This window comes from Falco peregrinus, chromosome 14 (assembly GCF_023634155.1).
Source record: "Falco peregrinus isolate bFalPer1 chromosome 14, bFalPer1.pri, whole genome shotgun sequence".
In the NCBI taxonomy this organism is placed as follows: Eukaryota; Metazoa; Chordata; class Aves; order Falconiformes; family Falconidae; genus Falco; species Falco peregrinus.
Window position 1 is genome coordinate 16,154,168 of NC_073734.1, and position 22,938 is coordinate 16,177,105.

The following is a 22,938-nucleotide window of genomic DNA, read 5'->3' on the forward strand; positions in this document are numbered from 1 at the left end:
CTGCTCTTTACTTAGCTTAGCAGTAGCTCTTTAGAGAACCCTGTCGTGTAGCCACATGGCCATTATGCGATCCCAAGTGGTGACACCCTTGTGATCTGCAAGTGAAGCAGAGAGGTGGCCCAGGAGGCAGTATTAAAATGTAACAAGCTAAACTGTAAGTCTGCAAATCCCATTGTAACACATTCAAGTATTTGTAGTGACTTCTGGAAGCTTTGAATCTGTTCCGTCATTGTAGAGAGTGATTCAAATTCACCTTTCCACCTTCTTGTCTCCAACCTGTCACGTGAGAAAAGAAAATCAAGCTGGCCCCCTCCCTTCCACCCTACTGCCTAGCTGGCTGCGAGCTCCCCTGTTGTCTGCCACATTATCAAAACTAAGACCCAGGAAGGCTGGAGAGAGAATTGTTCCGTCTTCCCTGAAGAACGGGAAACTTAGACTAACAGCTTTGTAAAATCTGGGCGCTCATTCAGCACTGGTGAGGCTGGTCTAAGGTTGGAAGCGAAGTCAGCCAAGGACCCTTGACTGAAGGGACTCAAGCCAGCTTCTTTGCGCTTACTCTTTGCATCGCCAAAGTACTGTATGTCTGGGGCCAGAATTATATGTAGCTGAACATTTACTATTCTCAGACTCCACAAGCACCAAGTCATGGTACAGATTTCTCACACCACTGAAGAGCACCGAGCTTGGAAATCTATCACTGATGTTATTCTAGACACCTTCAAGTGTCATCCTTCCACCCTTGACACTAGTATGCTTTGTTCCTTAACTGAATTTACAAGATGCATTTTAGATCTGATTTTGAACTTGTGTCTACTTTATGTGTGCCCTTTAATTGGAGGTTTGAAGAAAGGTGCACTGAGATACATTCTGCAAGAGTGATGAGTGGAGGAAGTGGTTGTAGGAGATTCTCTTTATTTTTAGCTCCTATCTGGAAACCTTGCAGGTATTTTGTGTGGCTATTTTTTAACTAGGATTTTATTTCCACTTCAATGTTCGTACATGCTGTGACATATAAACATGTACGCTAATTTCATGACACTGACTTTTGCATTCAGATTTGCTGTAACTTTTTTCTGAAAAGCTAACAAAATGGCTACTCTGTACCAGTAAAACAATTACTGAATTAGGTTGCTGAGGAAGTAAAAAACCAGCATAAATGACTACTGTAATAAGTCTAAAAGAACAGAAGATAGGTATGCTGTTTGCAGTTAAGGTTATGCCTTAAATATCTTTTAACAGCTTGCTTGGATAGTGCTAGCTAGCAATGTGTGCTTTATTCCAAAGCACCAGCCTGTATTTTTGGATCATCTTTCAAGACTGAGATGATATAAGGCAATTAATAGTGTTTTGTGACCTTCTGCTCCAGTAGTCCATCTTTTTGGCATTGAAACTGATTTTGCCCAACTTGGCATTTTATCACCTAGGAGTGCGCGAGGAGATCAAAGAAGCACCTTTTACAGCAGCAGTGGAATGATTTAGTTCAGTCACACTGTTCTTCAAATTCACCATTTCCTACAAGCTGATGAGGCAAACCTTCTTTGGTTAATGTCACATAAGGTACATTGAAAGGCTGTGAAGAGACAGATGTTCTATATCTTCACTTCATATGCAAAAACCTGTTATATTCTTTATTTGCATTCAATTAGAAGTCAGACCCTGATGAATATCTAATGTAGGAAATGGGGAAAAGATTTGCCATCAAGCATATGCTTTGCTTGTAGTGGATCTCTGTAACCTGCTATTATGTCTTCCTGTGATTCGGTCATTTTCAGTGTATTATTTACACCTGCGTGCTAAGAGGTGAAGAGTGTTAACAGGTGAAAACTGGAGTTACGTTCCTGGTTTTAGAAATGTTGCCTTTTCTTACTCCTTTTAAACAGACATTCTGCAGTTGCAAAATATCCCTGATTACGTGGCTCTGTTTAAGGACTTAAATGCTATAGCATTACTTTTTATATTCATTTTCTGTTTCGATATAGGTTGTCCCTTGTTTGGTCTTGCAAAGCTCACCATTTTGTATAATAAGACAAACTCTGAAGTTACAAAACTGTAGTGTTGTCAGGAAGGGAAGGTTCAAATTATAATATGAAGCAGAAGCGGCAGACTTTCAGAACAGATGCTGTTATTGCTGCGACCCTGTAGGAGCACCCATACTGGGGTATTACAGTATCAAGGGAGAGATGTAGGTTGACTAGAGCCCTAGACGTAAGACATGGATCAGCAAAGCAGCTTTTCTTCCCTGCAGCATAGGGTTTCCCAGACTTCTGGGGAAACTGATAGAAATCTCATGCCCTCCTAAGCTTGGACATGATTAGAAACCTGCTTTGTTACATTTTCCATCTCCTTTCTTCTCTGTGGACTGTTCCCATCACACGTTCTGGGGAACACATGGCATTTCTTCCTTTTTTCTTCTTTTCTCCTTACTTTGCTGTAACATTGTAAATTAAACCATCCTCGCCCATATCCAAGTTAACACATTGACACAAAAGGGAAATCTCAGGAGTATTTTTAGATGCTTTGCAAACTTAGGCAAATGGATCTGTGTTATTTGTGCAGGCCTCAAGTTTTGAATGTTTTTTCTCTGCCATTGTGACAGTAAGAAAGTTAAAGATTTTAAGGAAAAAAAATGCAACTAGATAAAACAAAACTGAGTCTGGCACATACATTTGCTTAATCCTTGTGGTTTTGCTGGGCACCTTTGGCACAGAAAAAAATTTGGAGAAACAGCTTTTTTTCTGTCCAACAAGATTAAATGCCTAGTTTGAAAAGAAAAACAAACACCTTTCGTGGTCTCTTTTGAAGGTAATAGGTATTTCAGAAAATTGCATTGGGTATTTCTGGACAGTACCTCGAGACTGAGCCTGCTTCTGATGGGCATTTTCTTGAGACTCCGTAACGAGCAAGCTGAAAGACAGAATGAATCATTCTGTTGGTAGCAACAGCCTATCTCCAGCTGAAATTGTCCCTAGCGCCCCTTGGCCTATCTCTTAGTGTGTCAAAAGCTGTGAAAATAAGCAGTGAGCCCAGCACACTGAGGACATGCTGAACTGGCTGGTAGTTGTTTTGGGTTCTGCTGCATGTTAGGGAAGGACTTGACATAAATCTGCTCATCAAACCTGAATGCCAGGGCACCATTGCTGTGGTTGATTTCTGATGCTTGCTTTTGGCAGATGACTTGAGGATTTTGGGGGATAAAAAATATTTTTTTTCCTCTTGATTTTTTTGAAAGCGTAGAGTTTCTAGTAACCTGAAGAGGAAAAAGATGTAAAACATCCTCATAAAGGAAATGAAATAATCACTCAGTGCTGATAAAGCGGACAAAGAGAACTAAGATACAGGATAGCAATGACATCTAGTACTTAGAAGAGCCCAGCATACTGCAGTGAATACAGGGAGAATATTGGCAGGATCGGATTTGCAGCAGGACCACCTTGAACTGCTCCGACTCCACCAGCTCCTAGCATTTAGAACGCATGTGAACGTTTATCTCGGGTGCCAGTTATTTAGGAGTGCATGTTGAAATGCATAGATACGCTCTAGAATTATAGTGACAGATCCAGCCAGAATACGCAGTCCTGTAAAAGAGAATGCAGCCGGCAGAGCCGTCCCTTCTCGCAGGTAGGGTGACCTTTCCCAAATGGCAGGCACATAGCCGGGGCCCTGCGATGGCGGGGGGGGGCAGGGGGGAGCCAGCAGATGGAGCCCGGCTGGTAGCACGTGCAGTCAGGAGAAAATCCGTCATGGGTCTTGCTGCTTCGCTCAGACCAAAAATAGACTGCTGCGCTGTGGTGTAGCCCAAACGCACGGAACGCTTGGTGGAACGTGGAGTGTGCCGATTCACATGTGCTGGTTCAAGTTCACCGAGAAGAGGAAGGGGCATGCCATCGCATGCTGGCTGGTAACTACCTAGAGAATCAAATCTTCATCCAGCTGGTTGCAATAACCAGATTCCCACTGACTTCAACAGTCACAATTTCTCTGAGAATGTGATTTACAGCAGCGTGCACATCCTTGAAGGATACACTCTGACTCTTACCTTACATTTTCATGTTAGTAACTTATACCATAGAGAAAAAATAGACCTAATAAATACCTGCTGGTGTAGCCCTAATAACCTGTGTTTATATTTAACTGGAGCACTGAAGTAATGAGTAAGTCTGGGATAAAGCGATAAAAATTCCTTACTTTGATGGCTGGCAGACTTCATTGTTTTAATTCTGCTCCTTAGAAAGCTGCTTACAGCTGAAGTTTGGGGTGTTACTTCTTAAAATGTACATGGCATTTTGGTTCTTCGCTCATTTTAGGAATTACATTTGCTTTTTACATCCAAATCGTAAAAATCAAGAGCACCAGCAGACCTGTAACATTTTGAGTTGTTACACAGAGAGTTATTTTATGTGATCGTATAAAGCATGGGGAGGTTAAGAAGTCCCCGGTGCAGCCACAGGAAAGGGGCACAAATTGTGAGTCATTCCTCCTTTTTTCCTCATCCTGCTTCTTCCTCTCAGCAAGGAGCTGAGGGGGAGAGGGTTTATCTGAAATCGGGAAGGACATCATCCCAGCAGCTCAGCTGACAAAAGCCAAACCCTCCGTTAATAACCCATCCTTGGGAAAGGGCAGCATGTGTCACGTCAGGCAGTGCCTTTTCCAGGATCGGGCCGGCGTCGGGACGCAGTGCGGTGTTGCGGGAGCCGTCCGTGGGCAGCCCTTCACCGCTGCTCCGCGCACTGCCTGCACGGTGCTGCCCGCAGCCCCGGGCCTGTGCCCTGCCCGCAGCCCCGGGCCCGCCGCGCTGCTGCCGCCTCCCGCCCGCAGGGCCTCCGCGCCAGCCGCGGGGAAGCGACGGCTCCCGGGCAGGGCCCGGCCGGGCAGCGGGGGCAGGCGGGGGGAGGAGGCGGCGCGGCAGCACCTCTCGCCTAACGCCGCTCCCGGCTACGCGCTTTGCCCGCGGAGCCAGCGCGGGAGCTGCGGCGGGAGCTGGTGTAGCACAGGCAGCCGGTCCCGCCGCCCCAGGCCTGCCGCTGCCGCCGCCGCCGCCGCCCCCCAGGTGAGGGCGCGCAGGGCGGGGGCCGGGCTGCGCGGGGGTCGCCCCGCCGCGCCGCGCTCCTCCCACGGTACCGGCGGCGCCGCGGCCGTTTCCTGCCCGGCCTCCTGCGGGCCGTGCGCGCTGCCGGCTGAGGTAGGCGGGCGAAGGAGGGAGGAAGGAAGGGAGGCAGGGCCGCGGCCGAGCTTGGCGCCGGCTTTGCGGCCCCCTTGGCCGGGCGGGCCCCGCCGTGCCCTCCGCTTCCGCCGGAGCTCCCCGCGGCCCGCTGTCGGCGGGGTTGGAGCTTGCAGGGGCCGGGACGCTTCCAGAAGAGGCCGGGCGCTGTGAGGGGAGCGGGGCTGGGGGGCCGCGGCCTGCGGCGCGGTCCTGGGCTGCCCCCGGGGGGGCGGCCGGGCCCTGACCTGCCGCCGGGGCTTCGGCCGCCGAGGCCGGCCCGGGCTTCGGGGCCGTCGTGCGGATCGCGGGAGGAGCCGTGAGGGTCTTCAGATGGGATTGAACATTGATGCGGCCTCGGCATCCCATCCCTCCCCGGCCTCAGCATCCCACGCCGGCCTAGCCCGGGTTGACCTGGCGGCAGTACCGGCCTTGCAGCAATGGCAAACCTGAAACCGGCGCTGTAGGCAAATAAATGAAAAAATGCCTGAAGCGCAATTAAATATCGGCTGTTTGAATGAGTTTATAATTACGGTTTATGTTCAACCTATTTTACTCATAAAGTTTTTAATAAATTTTAAAACATTTGGCACATGTTGATTAATTTTAACGAGATGAAGTTTATGTTTTTGTAGCAAGTCAGGAAAAACATTTTAATTTTCAGGCTTAGTTCAGATTTCGAAGGTAGTGCTGCAGTGCACTGTGCCAAGTATCTACAGGGAAAGCCTCATGCTATCAAGTTCTTTCTAAGTGTCAGCTCTTTCTTTCTTAGCTGAAAGTCTGATTGTTTTGGCTTCAGTATGAGCTCTGATGAAATCAACCTGTAACTTTTTCAAATACTGCCTTCAGAATGGTGAAGTTGGCTAGGGAATGAAAAAAAGTAATTCCACACTTAATATATAGATTAGAAAGACATCGGGTAGGTCTAAAAAAAATTTTAAGGACTGAAGGAGTTGTGGCCAGTCTTTCACAGATACTTTGGGATTTGGCAGTCTAGGTAAGCAGGGTATCCTGAGTGCCCAGACAGGGTAGGTGCCAAATTTCCTTTAATCTCAGCAGAAGAAGGTAACTCCCACTGAACATTTACCTGCATTCTTAGGCGTCCAAGAGCCTTGTAAAATCAGCTTCTAGGTTCCTAGAAATAGTATGTTCCTATAACGAGTGAATTTGTTGCCTCTTTTGGTAAACAAGCCAATTAAATACCTTGATAAATTTACATGCTTTGATAAATACACAAAAGAAGAAAGTAAGCAATGCTTTTAAGGTCGCAGTTCTTACAAAAACAATTGTAAAGTGCTTTTTTATGCATTTCAATTGAGTTTGGGTTGTCTACCAAATAGGTGAGTTTCTTTGCCATATAATATAATCGAAACTCAAAAATTGAACATCTGAATAAATGTATAGTCAGCAACATAAGTATATTATTACAATAAATACTTGTAGGTGTGGTGAATCCTGATGGCTGGGAAAGAGGAGTACCAGGTACTGAGACCGGAATGGTAGTCAGCATGTTTTACATCAGTAAGGAGGAATGAACCCTTCCTTAGCAAAATAACAAAATTACAAATGTGGAGCAGGGTTAAAACTGGTATATTTAACCCAAGTTTTACTGGCTGCTGATGCCAGTCATGATTTAAATCAGACCACCTGCTTTGCAGATTTGAAATACTGGCTGGGCTCTAAAGGTAAGATTTTCAGGAAGTGATTCAGGAGCAGAAATGCTGCTCAAGCCAACAGTATGCATATGGATCAGTGATGAGCCAGCCCTCCTTTGTAGATAGGAATATCTTGATAGCCTGCCCATCCACCAGCTATTACTTAAATAGTCACTGAACTTCTGGCCTGTTTAATCATCAAGTCATCTCTTTTTGCACGCCATTGTTTTTGAGGTTGTGTTCTTTACTCTGTCTCAGTTGCTGAGTATTTTGCATTTGGTTTTGCTCTAGTGCTGATCTCATATTTATTTTAAAAAGTTGCACTATAGATAGAACCGTTGCTGTACAGTTGAGACAGAAGAAATTGCCCTGGGTTATCTCCTGGGCATCTGTGCTTGCATTAATATTTGCTGTTGTCTTAAAGCTCCAGTTTGAAGACCTACACAGATCACATGTATGCTTTCTAGCAGTTGTATGGAGGTTCTTGCCCCACATTCTTGCTTATCACTGTGTGGTGTCCACCAAGACAAAGTTAGCTCCTGGTAAGAGGACTTAGACCTATGTCTTCATTGTTTGGTAGGTTTGGAATTTGTCCTGTGGGTGATTCTACATGTGTGCACATTGTAGAGGTGTTTACTGAAGAGTATACCCTATTAACTCACTAAGAGGTTATAAGAAACTGTGAGGACAGTTCAGCGGCTGTCCAGGCTGTGTGCTGGTTAGAGTACCTTCTGTGTGGACATTTGGGAGGGTGTTTATTTTTCTATAAGTGAGACAGTGAGCCCAGGAGGTAAAACGGCTTTTGCCTGTCTAAAGTTATCGTTCTGTGAAGGTGAAAGTAGGGTAATGAAATGGGAGTATTAAATAAGGAAGAGCTGGAATGAGGTTCACACCACAGATTAATTTGGCAGCCCTCTTTTTGTTGTTTGCATTAATAGGACTTTCAGTAAGTTGCGTATGATGTGATCCTTTTCTTGTTTCAATTCTTTCCATGTTATTTTTCTTCTTAAGAACTAATAAACTAGGTCTGAGAGGAATGTACTTTTTAGTGTAGGCTCAAAGATGAGATAGAAACATATGTTACCATTCTCTTTGGATAGGTAAAGTAGTATCATTGCTTACTTTACTCACCTCAGATGAGCGTTTGGGGAGACCACAAAGAGAAGAGGAACGCAGCCACTGAACTGCAGTAGATCAAAAAAGGAAGGTCTGTTATACAACAAAGCTTGGTTTCTTAGCAGCTTTGTTTTCCAAAACTCTTGGTGTTTTTTTTTTCCCTTGAAGCAATGGATATTGTCAATGCCATGTGAAGTCAGTAGGGGACTCAGCACCTCTGAAAGCCAAGCCCATTTTTATAGATGTCATTGACATTTCCACCCCTCCATTAATGCAAATCCAGTATTTTATGTTCCTAGTGTTGCTTAACATATGCGTGGGTTCTGTAGGAAATAGTTCGGTGCTAGAATCAAATTGCACTTTTATTTACTTGTCAATTACACAATCAAAGTTTATAAATATTTTTGGCTGTCATTTGGTTCTGCTTCTGACACAAAACTTACAGCTTCTTTTAATCTGGGGTAGGATTCTTGCTTCTTGTAGTTCACTGGCATTTTCAAATATGCTTATCTTCCTATTCTACTCGCTCAGCGATTCTGATCATTTGGTTCATGTCAGCCGCAACTTTGTGCTCTGCATTCTTGCAGTTGGCTTCTTACAGGCCTTACCAGTCTGTGAGGTGTTGAGAGGTCTGCAGCTACAGATCTTTATAACCCTTTTGTTTGATTTCCTTAGCCTAAAGCTAGCTGTCTGCCTGTTGATTTAATTTTTTTTTGGGGGGGGTGGGGGGGGTGGGGCGGGGTTTGGCTGCTTGTCCTAGTAGCAGGTTATACTTTTGTGGAGTTTCTATGTTGCAACCTGTTAATGTGTTGTCAAAATATCCTGCTTTCATGGCCTGTGGTGTATGGTTAAAAAAAATACCATGCTCACTGAAAATTGTCTGGTTGAGCACCATAATTCTGTGTCAGAGCCTGAAATTTTCAAAGAAATTCATAATGGTGTGACTTCATAAAAGATCTCTGTAATGTTGGTCCACTCATCTGTGTCTTTGTGCTCAATGTAGGAATCTTTGGGTTTACTTTTTGTGTTCTAATACATGGTTTACGTTTTGATGGCTCCCACTAGTGCCCTGTATGTACAGTATAAAAAAAACCCCACCAACTTGTATGTGCTGTGCATCAGCTCCTGTATTCACTAAAATTCACTGCAGGACTTAAAATACAGTGAATATGCTAAAAGATCATAGAATTACTTTTAAGTGTTGAGAGAAAATGAGTGCTGCTTGTAATGTCTATGAGAATTTTGAGTGTGATGCTCACATTCGGAATTAAGCAGGACCAGCTCTGCTGTGCCAATAACCTTCTTCAATCAAGCCAAAAAAACCCCAAATAAATGTTAATTTTGTGAGTGGAAATTCTCTTTGGGGAAGTTGTGAGGGGAGTAAAGCAGTAAAATAATTTACTATGGAAAAAATACTTACAATTGCTTGAGTTCTAGCATGTTTCTGCTTTACCTTGAGACTAATACATCATTACAAATTCATGTGTTTGCCACATTGTATGCCACCAGATAGCAGTATGATTCCTGTTTTCCAATTGCACTTTGAATCTAGTCATGAAACTGTTTTATATTTATTTGGAGAAACCCAGAGTAGCTGATCACCTTTGCACTGCTTTAGATGCCATTTCACTGTAAGGAGACTTCCTAGTATTGGCAGTGTGGAGTAACGTGGGTGGCTTTACGTGGACAGCCAGCTTCTATGCAGTGCAGGGACCTGATGCTTCAGCTTTGGGTTTCTTTGCTCACAAACACCATTTCATGTATTGGATCAGTTTAGGAGATTGTGAAAGTCGGTCAGTTTGATTGGGGGAAAGCAGATTATATTACTGTCAGCGAGAGCCATACTGTGTTGTCAGTTCTCTAACTTGTGTTGTCCTGGCCATGCCGCAGATCCTTCATACTGAAGAGTTTTGCCAAACTGGATTTAGCCAAAAGAGAAGAAGCAAATCATTTCAGCACTCCGGTGGTTGGGTTAATCTGAGGTCATGCTAAGGAGTTGCAGAATAAGCATGAATCGGTTCCTGTCTCACAGGAGCTGAATCCTGCAGCACTCAAGGCTTCTTGGTGCTGGTGTGAACGTTACTCTGAGTGGCGATCTGTTCACCTTTTGGTAAGAAGGTAGAAACAACAAATACATAATCTTACTTTCTACCATTTCTAGGCTTGGCCGTGTGAACTGTACCAGTTGTATATTTTGGGTTTTTTTTCCTACTTTTCTAGAATGAACAGAGCAGCCATTTGTTTGTTACTTTGAGGCTGAATCATATTGAATGAGATAACATATAACTCTGGAAGCAGAGTGTGCCACTCTGCTGTCACTAACCAGCATGCATTGACATTCTGATACACTGCTGTGTCATAAGCCTGCCAAAAACCCAAAAGCAACGGTGGTAAAATGAAGAACTTTGATGTTTTCCTTAGACTGGCATGCGGATGGATGAAGTAGTGAGAGAAATGCAGCTATATGATGAATTTCCTACTGCATCTCTGCAGCTATGGAGCATATGTGGTCCCTTCCCAAAACTCGGATTTTTGTGTCGTGTCAGCAGTGCTCGGATACTGCAGTGACATAGATGATTTGGAGTCAGCCATTTTAGTGCAAAAGAAAGCTTTTGCTTTCACAGTAGTTAATTATTAATATGAAAAATTATGTGATACCACTCCGGTTTCGCTTTGCATTGAGGACATTGAGGAGATCTACTCAAGAAGGACTTGAAGACAAGTTGGCTTGGGCTGAGAAAGTATCACACATGCACTGGGATAAAAAGTTTTCTAGAGGCTGGAAAACCAAACACTCATCTGTTCGATAGTGCTAAAGTTACATGTACAACAATAATTCAGCCTTCTGTGTATGTGTGATTATATTTTTAATCATACTGAGTATTTTTCCCCCCTGCAAACCCTTTCCTCAGTGTACAGAATGGAAGGTATTTGCTTAATGATCAAGCTTTTTCTTACTGTTCAGTGCCAAGTCCTCGGGCCTTATTTACTGAACACTTCTCCAACTCTGCTATGGGGATGGAGTTTCTTAATTGCATTTTATGGGTTTTCCTCTGATCTCATTGGTCTGAATCAGTGTCTTTCATTAGTGTTGAACCTATTTTTGCAACATGAGATGGGGATATTTTTATTATCTCTGTCTGTTCTCCTATCTTTAAAATAGCTGTTAAAGTCTAAAGTATCCACTTGCTTTGCCAAACTGAAAGCCAAAGATGGATTTTTTCAGTGCTTGGCATCGTGTAACACTGTACACAAGAAGAGCTGCATTTGAGTTCAATTATTTTGAGGGGTCACCGGTTTTGCAAATCTCTCTTGAGATTCAGGATGGGTGCCTGGCAAAGTTAGAGCGTAGTACCCATATCTAAAAAGTTTGATTCAAGTGACTGGCTTAACAGCAAGCAAATATTGGGTGCAAAATAAGGGGTAAAATATTTTTCTTCAGGTAGAAGCTTTTTTAAAGCAGAGAAGACTTACTGTTTCTTCATGCAGCCTCTTTCCTTGCTCACTACACTTGCTGGCACCTGCAACTTTTAAGTCATGTGTTTGCTTCTGTTACGCCTCCCAGTTTACCTGCTGTGACAGGGCAAGCAGCCTGTGGAAAAGAATATTTAATATGCAGAAATTCCAAAAAGATGTCCTGTATCTTTTTTTTTTTTTTTTTTTTTAAACTGGGTCATGTTTGTGTGCCTTTTCTCATGGTTATAGTCAGTGCAATAGCATGGCTTCCCATGCCTGCAGGGTGGGGGGCTGGAACCCTCACCCAGGCATACCCCGCTGCCCTTTTTGTCAGCAGTGGCCACAGCAGCAGTGATGGGTAGCCATGCTCTCTGTGGGCCTCTGCGGAAATCAGTGGGCTTAGATGGGCAGCAGCAGCAAGTGAACAAGGTGGGAAAGGTTTGGTCTCAGAGAGATTGTTCTTGGGACCAGGTATCTGCCCCATGCTGGGGACTTGTCACTGCGCGTAAGGGGGCTGAGGTCCCATCTCTGCCTCCCTGTACACGTGTCTGATCTGAGTCCGATCTCTGTACACGTACACCCCTGCATTTCTGATGCCCTGTCTCCAGAGCTCCCCGTTTATTCCCAGTGCCAGGTCTCTCCTCTGACTCCTGAAATCTGTTCGCTTCCTCAGGCTTTTCTTTGTTGCTGTAGACAGCCTTTTGCCTTCAGAAATCAGTGTAGAAGTGTTTAAGCAGGTAGCAAAATGGGGAGAAGAACTGATATGTGAAAACAAGCAACTGATTTGTGTCAAGAATTAGGACAAGGAGAAAATACCTGACAGACTTGTCAGTTAAATTTGCTACTTGCAGTAGAGTGAGACTGCTTTGCCTTTTTCCTGGAGTTGTACATGATCCTGAATATGTGCAGCAGTTGTGCAAGGCAAAGGCGATGTGCTGTAGAATTAGATAGAAATTTTCTTAAGTCTCTCATTAATGGTACTTGCCATTTTTTTGTTTTCTGAATTTTTTACTGAAACAGTTTTTTTTTCTGGTCTACTCTGGTTTCATTTGCAGTTTCAGTAACCTTCAACTAACTTTCCAGAAGTGAAAGGGAAAGCAAATTTATTTTTTCCTGTACTGAGTGTGCACCTTTAGTCTCACAGACTCCAGTATTCATTTTTTTCTTGAATTTAGCAGCAAGATTTAGTTTCTGTTGCAGCAATCAAAAGATAACTTTAAACTTCTTTTCCAGGGTCTTAACTCGCCAAGATGCCCATCGATGTTGATGATGTGATGCAACTGTTTTGCCATCTCTCTCAGGTGAAGGGCATGAAAGCTGCTGTCAAACACTCTGGTCTGGGAGCACTGATGGCTGGTGCAACAGCATTTATTGGGGGTCTGATGGGAGGTCCACCTGGAATCGCTGTAGGTAAGTGTGTTTTGCTTTAGGAACAAGAAGTATGTTTAACTCCCTGAGTGAAGAAACTAGGAGGTCTGTGTAGTAGCCATGGGTTGCAGGAGAGGGATATGCAGTGTTGAGATTTCATGTAACCGGGCTTTAACAAGATGCCATAGAATGTCGTTTTTTTAGAAGATAGTATGTTGGCTTTTTAGAAACAAGGTGTGCATCAGAAAGGCATGTGTCAGTATTTACTTCTAGGGTGATAGTGACCTTACTGACTTTGACTCCTGTGCAGAAAAGGGAAGCTATCCAGATCTGAGGCTGAGATAGTGGCACCTTTAAAAACCCTTTGAACAAGGTGTTAAAAAATCATTTGCTTTTGGTGGGTTTCCATCTGCTGAGGTACACCCGTACCTGGGGTGTGGGATGAAACAGCAAACTAACGGGCTCTGAGCTTGTTAGTGCTAGCTTTGCTCCGGTGCTGTGGTAGGGGAGAAAAGAAGGGAGGGGGGAGGCAGGGGTGAAGAAGCAGAAGAGATGATGTAGCAGTTGTGGGGGATGTTGGTACCTGATGGCACAGAAGAAAGAAAAAAAATTGGTGTGTGAAGTGAGGGTGAATAAATATTCTTGGTTAGCTTTAGCATGAGACAGGATCATTTTCCTAATGATCTTACTAAAAATGGTGTTTGTTTCTGTATTTTAAAAGTACCTGCTATCCACTTTGTGGTGAACTTGAGTTTTTCCTCTGGAATTCATTATTCCCTGTCATTTTCTTTTTTTTCCTTGCATGGAAAATTACAGGAAGGCCAGAGTCCAATAGTAAAGAGTTGTCTCTCCTTTGTCTCGCCTCTGTATCTCTTGAATTAAGAGTTTTCTAGTTTGAAAGCTGCCATGTCACTGAAGTAATGTGGGCCTTGGTCCCTGAATGCTCCTTATTCCTGCAAGCAGTTCCAGCACTTTCATGGGCTTATTGGCATTGGAGTGAATTGCAGTATGCCTGCGTGAGGGTTAGCAAGATCGAGTTACAAAAAATAAACAAATATTATGTGAGGAGTGGTAACAGAAAATGCAAAATGAACCTGTGTATTTACTCTTTCAAGTACAGAGCTTACTTAATAGCCAAAAATACTATTTTGAAATTTTATAGGTAAACAATGCTGGGTCTTCAGTGAGTTTTAGGACAGTTTACAAGGACATTTGCACTTTCACTTACACAAACAGCCTCTATTGCTATGGGACTGAGTAGCAGGGATTGTCCTTATTGCTGCCTTGCACCAGGAATTAAAGGATGAGTTACCTTCCATCTGTGGTGGTCACTGGAGAAACTTGCAACGTATTGTGCTTTCTAAGGACTGCTTGCTCTCAGAAGAATGGATTGTGGACGTGTTGCTTGGGGGGAAAAAGTGTGATCCTGTAACAAATCCTGTCTCAATAGACAAGGAACTTAGACATCAATACTTCTAGTGACTTTTGCATTAAGTGCCCCTAAATCAGATATTGATGTTCTCATAAAAGTCCCTTGAAGATGAATTCAGCCGTTGTAGGCTTTCAAGTATTTCTGTGGTATCATGGGAAAAAATGCCAACTGCGTAAAAGCTTCAAATTACAGAATTTTTGTCTAATGAAAAACTGCATGCCTGTGAGTGCCTAAATGACTTTGTAGGAGCAGTCGCTGGCAGCGAGAATTTTGGAGGCAGGTCAATTCTGATCACAACCCCACTGTTGTGAGGGTTCTCCTTCCTTCCACCAGGATGCCTGTCTCTGGGCAGCTGCGTCAGTCATGTGAACTGCTGTTGGAGAGCACTGTGTTGCAAGTTAGACTGGTCACTCTGAAAAGAGAACAGCCGTGTAGGACTGCAAGGCTGGTGACTAAGCAGCAGCCACAATCACATCAGCTATAGAGGATCCCTCTGCTGAGGGATGACCTGGAACGACTCTTAATTAAGAGCATTTCTTGGCCAGCTGGGTTGGGCAGTGTGGGTGGAGTGTTGATTTGGTAAACGAGAGCATGAATGTGTTTAACCCCACAGAGCTGATGTGTTTGGTCTCTGTGAGCACCTTCTGAGGGGTGGACTTCATGGGAGTAGGAGGCTGAAAGATGTGGCTCTACAGAAGCAGAAAGCTTGGGTCAGTCTGGGAATCTCTAATAAGAGATCATGTCTTAATGGCACTGATAAAGTAATTGTTGGTCACCTGTTTTCCTTGGGCATGGTTTTTATTTAGTAGTAGAGCTTATCCTAAAGAGAGACCGCTGCCCTAGGAAGTGCTGTTTTGTTTCTGATTTCTGGCTTGAAGCTATTTGCTTTGATTGTGTAAAGAGTTCCTTTGTGATTGCTGTGGGTGTAAATAGCTGTGGTGCTTTGAACATCCTGTGTAAATCTAGTTAAAGTAGAGACAACTCTGCATTGATTTCTCATAAAGGTGGGAACATTGTTGATGAAGGCTGTGGATAGAATTTCAGGTTTAAACCTTAACTGGTAAGGAGTAACATCTCTCTCTTTTCCAGGAGGAGCATTTGGTGGATTGCTTGGTGCCTGGATGACCAGTGGGCAGTTCAGGCCAGTTCCTCAGATTTTATTGGAATTGCCTCCTGCTGAGCAGCAGAAACTGTATGATGAAGCCATTGTTATTCTCAGGCGCTTAGACTGGACCGATATTGCTCAGCTGACTGCTCTTGTAATGGGAAATGCTAGTCTTCAGCAGAAGTTAACAGCAGTGCTGATAAATTACCTCACCAAAGAGCTAAGAGCAGAGATCCAGTATAGAGAATAAACCTTTCCAGGGCAGGCTTTTTACAGTGTAATGAATTTTACTCTGACGGTTGTGATTCTTCAACATAGCAGTTATTCATAATTAGTAGTGATAACTAATCTAGGCAATTCTAAGCATTGTTTTGGGGTGGGTTTGTTTTCTTGTAATGATGGTATTAGGTTACTGCATTATCCTGACACTGACTTGCTATGTAATTTTGAATTCCTTTGCACTAGGACTGAATTAAAAGTCGCTGAAGGGAATTATGCTTTTCTTACACTAATGTATCACTGGTTAGAATTTTCAAAGTCGTTGTGTTTTATTTGGAAGATTTAATCCTGTTTGTGTAAGTGCTTTAAATTTCGTCTGTGAAGGTGCCAAAGTAGCTAGGGCACTTGGAAGGATTTTACCTACTGTCTGTTTTAGTCCTGCAAAGGAAGATTATAAGAAACCATGTTATTCTACTGTGAACTCAAAGATGTCAATCCTTACTTTATTCTTTGTTGCATTTTTATTGTAGTCCTTGAGTTATTTGTTCCTTTATGTAAGAAGTGAAGTCAATGCCTAAACAAGATTTAAAGCAACAGGTAAACAAACTGTGCACAATTAAGTGTTCCTGGTGTCCTAGAATGGGAAGACATGGCAAGAATACTCTTCTAAAATCCCCAGGCTTAGGATTGTCATTTCAGCATTGGTTTCTTGACTGAATCTGAACAGCTGGTCCTCTGTTTTCATTCAGATATTCATAAGAAGCATCATAGTGGTCTGTGTTTTCCTTGAAAGTGAATGAACTCTTCAAGAAAGAATACTGAAATTTGAGGAAGAAGTCTTGTACTGGACAGCCAGCAGTTGGTAGCGGGGGTGAGGAGTGACATGGTGGCTGCAGTTAACACTGAAAGCTCCAAATGCATTGTTGCTGAATGTCCCAGCCAGTTTTTCACCATTTGTTTCAAGGCACTTGTAAGACAAGTTTGTGAGTCAAAAAACGTGCAGGTGTGCCTTTTTTTGTATGTAAAACCATGTGAAACTGCTCTGATAATTTCATTTTCCTCCTAAAATAAAGAAACATCTCTCTGTGTGTGGTGAGGTTTCTAGAAGTTGAGTTTTCAAGGGTGAAGCTCTAAACTCAGAAGTTGCTGTTGTATACATTTGATTAATTCGCTTCTGCAAGTACCATTTGCCAGTTATAAATTCAGTGTACTTTCCTGCCTGGGGTGCAGGGCAGTGATCGTTATTCTCATAATTTGAAAACACTTTTTCAGTGATGTGAAAGACAGACGGAAGTGAATGGTAAGTGGGCGCTCCTTACTTTGTCATAGTTTTATAATGCCAAGCCTGAAATCGGCATTCTTTCAGTTTCATTGACACATTACATACACTGCACTGGCTTTTTAAGACTTTACATACTCTGTTATATCCATTTAAAAATACTGTTTTAACGAATACAGTTACTTTATATTTGCAATCTTCTAGTTATTTCTCAAAGTAAGTTTACTCTTTCCAAAATAACAGCAGATGATTGAATGACACGGTAGGATGGAGCCTGCCATCTTACAATCAGCTGTTCAAACCCAGACAAGAAAGAAGTTGACATCTGATTGTAAAGCAGGCCATAGGAAAGGTGTTGGTTTCAGTTAATTTATAATAGTATCCAGTATTTAAACAGACCATTACAAGTTTCGGAGTGATTTCAGACATCAATATCATGACCCTCATTTTAGAGGTATTCATAAATTCAGGCCCAAATGTAGGTAGTCAATTGATTTTTATCACTCATATCAATGTAATAGACATGAATGGAGCTTAGATTATGTGAGTCCTGTCCTGTGCTCTCCCGTTACTCTATTTCTTAAGGTATTCTTTTAAATGCTTTTTATTATACCCTTAGAAATACTAAAGCAGTTGGAATTACCATCTTTTTGCCTTCATTGTAGTATGAAGGGGGCATCTGTCATATGAATACCAACAAAATTGGATCTAAGTAGCTCAGAGTTCTGTATGGACCAGTCTAGCTTATGTTAAACCTCACAGCTGCTGTGGTCCCGAGAAGCTTTATATTCTGTGCCACAGAGTAGCATGCTCTTGGTCATTCCAATAATTTTTACTTCCATAGGTTTTCAGATGAGTGAAGTAGAACCAGGAAGAAGTGAATTGAATTCTGTTTGTTCTCTGTTTCATTATTTAACAGGTTTGATGCTTGTGGAACTTCTTGGAAGGTAGCAGGTATCTATTTTCAAAGTGGTAGCAATAGGCTTGCAGTTTGGTCTGAAATACGTTTCACTGCTGGTACTGGAAGAGCAACAGAATCCAGCTCAAGTGTTCGTCTCAAGTGAACTTGGACATAGGAGAATTAGGAAATAACCGCTGCTGATTGCAGACCTGATACATAACTACCGAGGAAGAATAAGCATGGCACCCCACAGTGGTTTTGTGGTTTGTATTTTAGTAGTTTATGACAGTTCATGCTGTTGAATACTGCAGAAAGATCAAATTCTACCTTTATTGTTCTGACTGTAGCCCTATGCTATCATACTGAGGTCACCGTGATATTGGTGTGTAGCCTTCTGGGAGGATTTGGGCAAGTTAAAAGAACCTTTCAGCAAATTTAATCATTGGAGGAAAAAGACCAGCTGCATGAGTATGTATTAATATCCATCTGTTGCTGCTCTCTGGTAGAGACATGGCTGTCCACTGCTGCATCCCTTGTTGGTATTGGGAACAGCCACAGGCAGGAGATGGCATCTTCTGAAATCCATTCCAGCTGCATAATGTCCAGGCTGAGTGTGAGGCACAGCTATTGCCTAGGAAACGAGGTAACGCAGTGCCAGCAGTTTTGGGAAGCAGCTGAAAAAGTCACTATGGGGAGATGTACATATTTATATAAAGAAACCATCTGTGATGCTAGTTATTAACCTGGTTTGGTTGTAGATGTGACAGAATCAAGCTAGGTTTTCACTGGCAGATGGTGTATTTTTAGTTAAAAATTCCTTTTTTTTTCTATGTGTTTTTTAAGCTGTCTGATTTCAAAATAGAAGGCAAGCATAATTGCAAAGTGTTATGTTAGCAAAGAGAGGGAGTATCTTTTTTTTTTTTTTAAAGAAAAAAGCTATCCTGAATTCAAACATAGATTAGTAATTGAGATGTGCCATCTAGTGGCAATTAGATTATTTCTTAAATTTGGACTATCAAGGCTGTGTCAGTATATGGATAACACAGTTATCTTTTTCCATGAAAAGTAGGGTTAAATTCTTTTTTTTGCTCTTACTCTGTTAAATTCCTGGCTTTAATGAATTTTTATTGGATTAGAAATATCAGTCTAGCTTCAGACTGGACTAGAATTCATGTATGTTCCCTGCTGAAGTTGGTTTTCTGGTGATTATTATGTGAGCTATGACTGCACAAATATTTACTGCAGCTGCATGTCACATTTAATTATAGTGAGAAAATACACAATCAGGCAGAGGAGGGCGGTTTCACCCTCATGATTACTGAAGGACAAGTGGATTTTGTGAGCTGAGCAGCAGCCAGTTTGCAAAGACTGATTGACCACAGTTGAATTGGCAAGCCAGTAAAGAGTAATTGCTTGTTGCTTGGAGGATTGCATTTCTTTGTTCGGTTTCATCACCTTCAAGGCTGCATCTGCAGCAGCTCTACTTGGGCCAGTGCAGCCTTCGGAGTGGTGCTCGCCTCTCACATAGACTGGCCTGTGTGTAACTGCTGCTCACGTGGACCCTGCAGGACCAAGGAGTTTGGTTGGGCGGTGAAAATTCTCTGTTCTGCTAGTCACTATCACAGCACAGACTTCCCAAAGCTCCTGTTGCCAGTGGCATCACGGAGACTCCCAGGCTTGGTCCTTGAGGAGCATGAGAACTGCAGCAGAGGCCTTGAACTAAGGGTAGAGAACAGGGTGCTCGAGTGGTGCACCACGGTGCCCAAGGTACTCCTGAATCATTGCTGTGGTTCTCATCGGCTGGACGTTTTACGGATTGTGGTGAGATTTTTCTGCTGTGGGAAGAGGGTTCCCTGTATTGCCCACCGACTCCAGAGCGCACAGAGAACTGTGGAAGCAGAGCAGTCCTGAGGTCCCGTTGACTGGCTGATGCTGAGTTTACAGCAGGCAGTGAGAACCTGGCCAGCAGCGGGGATCTGCCCAGGGGTGGCCAGGCAGAGAGCTGCTTTCAACCTCAGCTGAGGTTTTGCTGAGCAAGTACGTGCCCCCACGAAGGAGGGTCTGGTTACTCCAGTCTTACTCCAGTCTGAAAAGTAACACAGATTAGCAGTACGCGGGCAGATTTTCTAAGGACAGCCTCTTCTTCCAGGGCTGCACACCTGCACCTACAGAGGGTGTTGGTGGGGAGGAACATTCCCAAGCAGGAGGGTCTCCATCTCAGTCCGAGGTCTCCGGTGGGCTGCTGTGGAGGGGCTGCTCCGCAGCCACCTGTGTGGGGCTCCTTGCCCCCCTGGGGAAGCCCCTGGCCGCGGTGCCTCTGCAGGCTGCTGCTCCCCAGCCCGTGCCCGCTGCTCTGAAGGGCAGGCTGGTTGGCGAGGTGCTCTGCTGCCTGGCTGAGGGCAGCTTGTTGAAGGAAGCAGACTGATCTGCAGCAATAGTTTGCTGGGGTGGCTTTGGACAGTCACCCAGCTTCCCCGTTCCGCTGCTTTTGTGTGAGATGGTGGCAACAGCACCTGGCTGTTAAAAAGGGCTGTGCGAGGTGGTGGCTGCTGACGGTGGGGCGTGATGCTACCAGCGTTTTGTTACTATCATTCGATTATTTCTCACTGTATCACATGAGAAGATTCTGGTGGTGCTATGTGTTGTCCTGTCTGCTGTAGCCCAGTCACAGGGCACTGTGCCCTGGCAGAACTGCTTCCCCTCTCATACTCCACGATTTATAGCTCCTGCCATAGGTGCTTCAGTGCGTGGGGCACGGGGGAGTGTATGGCTGCAGTCACCTGCTCCCAGTAACATGCACCACTTTGGGGGGCAAAGCTTGTGCTGCAGGGGACTCATGTGGGCCAGGGTAGCTGCTCTTTTGAGGCAAAACTCTGGCACACACAGCATGAAACTACCGAGACCCAGTGTGTCCATGTTTCTTTCAGAGGACAGCTCTTTGATGATTGCAACCTGATGGTGGTTAGCGTGCCTTTATCTCCCTTTTGCTTGGTTTACAGGAAATTAGTGTTGCAGAACTCACTGAAAGATCTTACAGAAAGGGATTGTGTTCAAAGTCATTAAGCAATTTGATTTTACACAGCCATGCCCTCCCTCATGGCATACCTGCTCAGATGGTCTGACAACGATTGCTTGTGCACAATACGGAGGATGAGTCAAATCCTCACTTCATTGCCTGCGTTCTTCTTGATTGTAAGTGATGAACTATTTGGACACATCTTTTATATCCTTTAGGATATCTTTTGTATCCTATTGCTATTGCCTTCCTGCTAGCCCCTTAGCCCACTGGGCTAACAGGAGGAGGGCTGGCATCTGCGGTTTGCTGCAAGCTCCGCCACTGTCCTGCTGCCCGCACTGGCTCTGCTGTTCAGGAGCCGTCTGCACTGTGGGACCCCCGGCATCTGACCGCAGCGACGCATTCCTCCGCTGGATGCAGTGGCATCCCTTGCTCTCCATATAGGCCCCTCTTGTAATTGCTGTTCTAGTGCTTGCACGCACGTGTATTTCTGGTCATACATAATTTATACCAATCTTAATATTTCTGTTAAAAACTATGCAGATTCATGTCGAAATTATTTTTTTCCATTTTTTCCTCACAGCGTTGCAGCGGCTCCAGCAGTGCTCACTAGTGGAATAGGGGCACACTCAAGGGTTTAATCCTGTGTAGCTGCTGTGGTAGGACCTGCCGAGCTCAGTTTCCACCAGCAGTTGAGCAGCACTGGTGCAGCCAGAGGATGGAAAAGCAATGCGTTTTTTTCCCCAGAGTAAAAGCCCTTACAGAGAAAGGAATAGCTTCTTAGAAAGGCTATCATTGCTTGACCAGCTGATGTATAACTCCAGACTAATTGAATAGCAGACTTTCAGCTGGGTTGGAAAGCTTTTAAAAAACCAAAGGCCTTTGCATTGCAGTGAACTAAAGCTATTAGGCCCTAATTAAAACATGAGGTTTCATCTTTACCTTTCTAGAGATCACAGAAATCTATGTATTTTTCAGGCTCTAAGCCAGAAATCAAACATTCATCACATAATTGCAGTAAGTGTGTGCTAATACTTCTCATTAACTGTGATTTATGAATTCCAGAAGAGCCTAAGAGGTAAATATATAAAATTACTCTGAACTCTGCAAAAATGAAGGCATTCATTTCTTTGGATGACTGTTCAGCAGGAAGGATTTAGACAAATGTGAACATTATAGCTTTCAACATTTGGTAAAGACACTGCATTTGGACATCTCTACCCTCGCAATTCCCTCAAAATGGTCTGGTTTCATCTAGTGTCACTGCTGATGTTTCAATGAAGGTCTGTCAGCAGGGAAAGCGGTGCAGCTCGGTGGAAAGCCCGTTTTGCTGGACCTCAGGAGAGGTACCACCTTCCCTGGATGTTCTGCTTGTTTGCTGGGTGACCTTGAGTAACTTCCCGTCTCGATCCTGAATGCGTTTTCTGGTAAACGCTTTGTAATCTATCAATAGGAAATGGTGTGGTACAAAAATGTGATAGTGCTATTATGCAGCTAACCACTCGCTGATCCTGTAGTCAGAGCTCATGCATCGAAGGAGGAGGAACGTAATAAATGTTAGCAGAGGTTTGCAGCCATCGGGATGAAGAAGAAACTGCTAGGTTGTGAAATGTAGCTACTTACTTTGTTGCAGGGGAATGAAAGATTTACACTGGTGTTTGACCTTAACTAATTAGACCCTGCACAGGAGTGTCTAACAGGATACAAATGTTTTGTATTTCTTATTTCCTGCTCAGTCTCGGTGGGCAGGAGTGATTTAGGGTGAAATTAAATCTTTCCTGTGCTCTGACATGCTGCTTTGGAGTAGAGCACTCGGATATCCCCTTGTATGTGTAATGTGAAGACAGCAAGAAGGGTTTGTTATTTCTGCATCAGTCAATAAGATATGATTAATAATCTTTGTCATTTGGGGTCAAAACTGATAAAGCAAAAGCTCTGAAGGTCTTATTTTTACCTCGCCCTGCTGCAGATCCCTGAGCAGCTCCTTCTGTTGAGCTGTTACAACAAAATAATTGGAGAATCAACCAGCTGAGTCAGAATCAGCCCCTGAACTCTGATAGAGGTAGGAGGGATCCCGGCGAGAGAGATCATGGAGCCGGAGCAGATGTGTGCTTCGCCTCGACTATACCACACCAGCATTCCCTCCCAGCTGGAGGAGATCTGCATCTCCTGCTGAACTGTATGAGCCAGTGGG

The 22,938-nt window shown here is 43.8% G+C and overlaps 2 protein-coding genes across 3 annotated transcripts in view; both read left to right on the forward strand.

The window, feature by feature from the left end:
* Nucleotides 1-12,730, forward strand: part of LOC101923030 (uncharacterized protein F13E9.13, mitochondrial) — a 54,031-nt gene extending 41,301 nt beyond the window's left edge. Inside the window, exon 7 of the mRNA XM_055818539.1 lies at nucleotides 12,658-12,730. Coding sequence (XP_055674514.1) covers nucleotides 12,658-12,665 — 8 coding nt within the window. The 3' untranslated portion in view covers nucleotides 12,666-12,730. The remainder of the gene's footprint in view (nucleotides 1-12,657) is intronic.
* On the forward strand, nucleotides 4,728-16,636 carry C14H19orf12 (chromosome 14 C19orf12 homolog). 2 transcript variants are annotated; one of them, XM_055818536.1, is made up of 3 exons: nucleotides 4,728-5,179; nucleotides 12,726-12,834; nucleotides 15,314-16,636. In XM_055818536.1, the coding sequence occupies exons 2-3, from the start codon at nucleotides 12,735-12,737 to the stop codon at nucleotides 15,577-15,579; spliced, it is 366 nt and encodes a 121-aa protein (XP_055674511.1). In that variant the 5' UTR covers nucleotides 4,728-5,179; nucleotides 12,726-12,734; the 3' UTR covers nucleotides 15,580-16,636. The 2 variants fall into 2 exon arrangements, with proteins under 2 accessions (XP_055674511.1, XP_027639692.1); XM_027783891.2 differs by lacking the exon at nucleotides 4,728-5,179 and having other exon boundaries at nucleotides 12,675-12,834.
* Nucleotides 16,637-22,938: the final 6,302 nt, after the last annotated feature.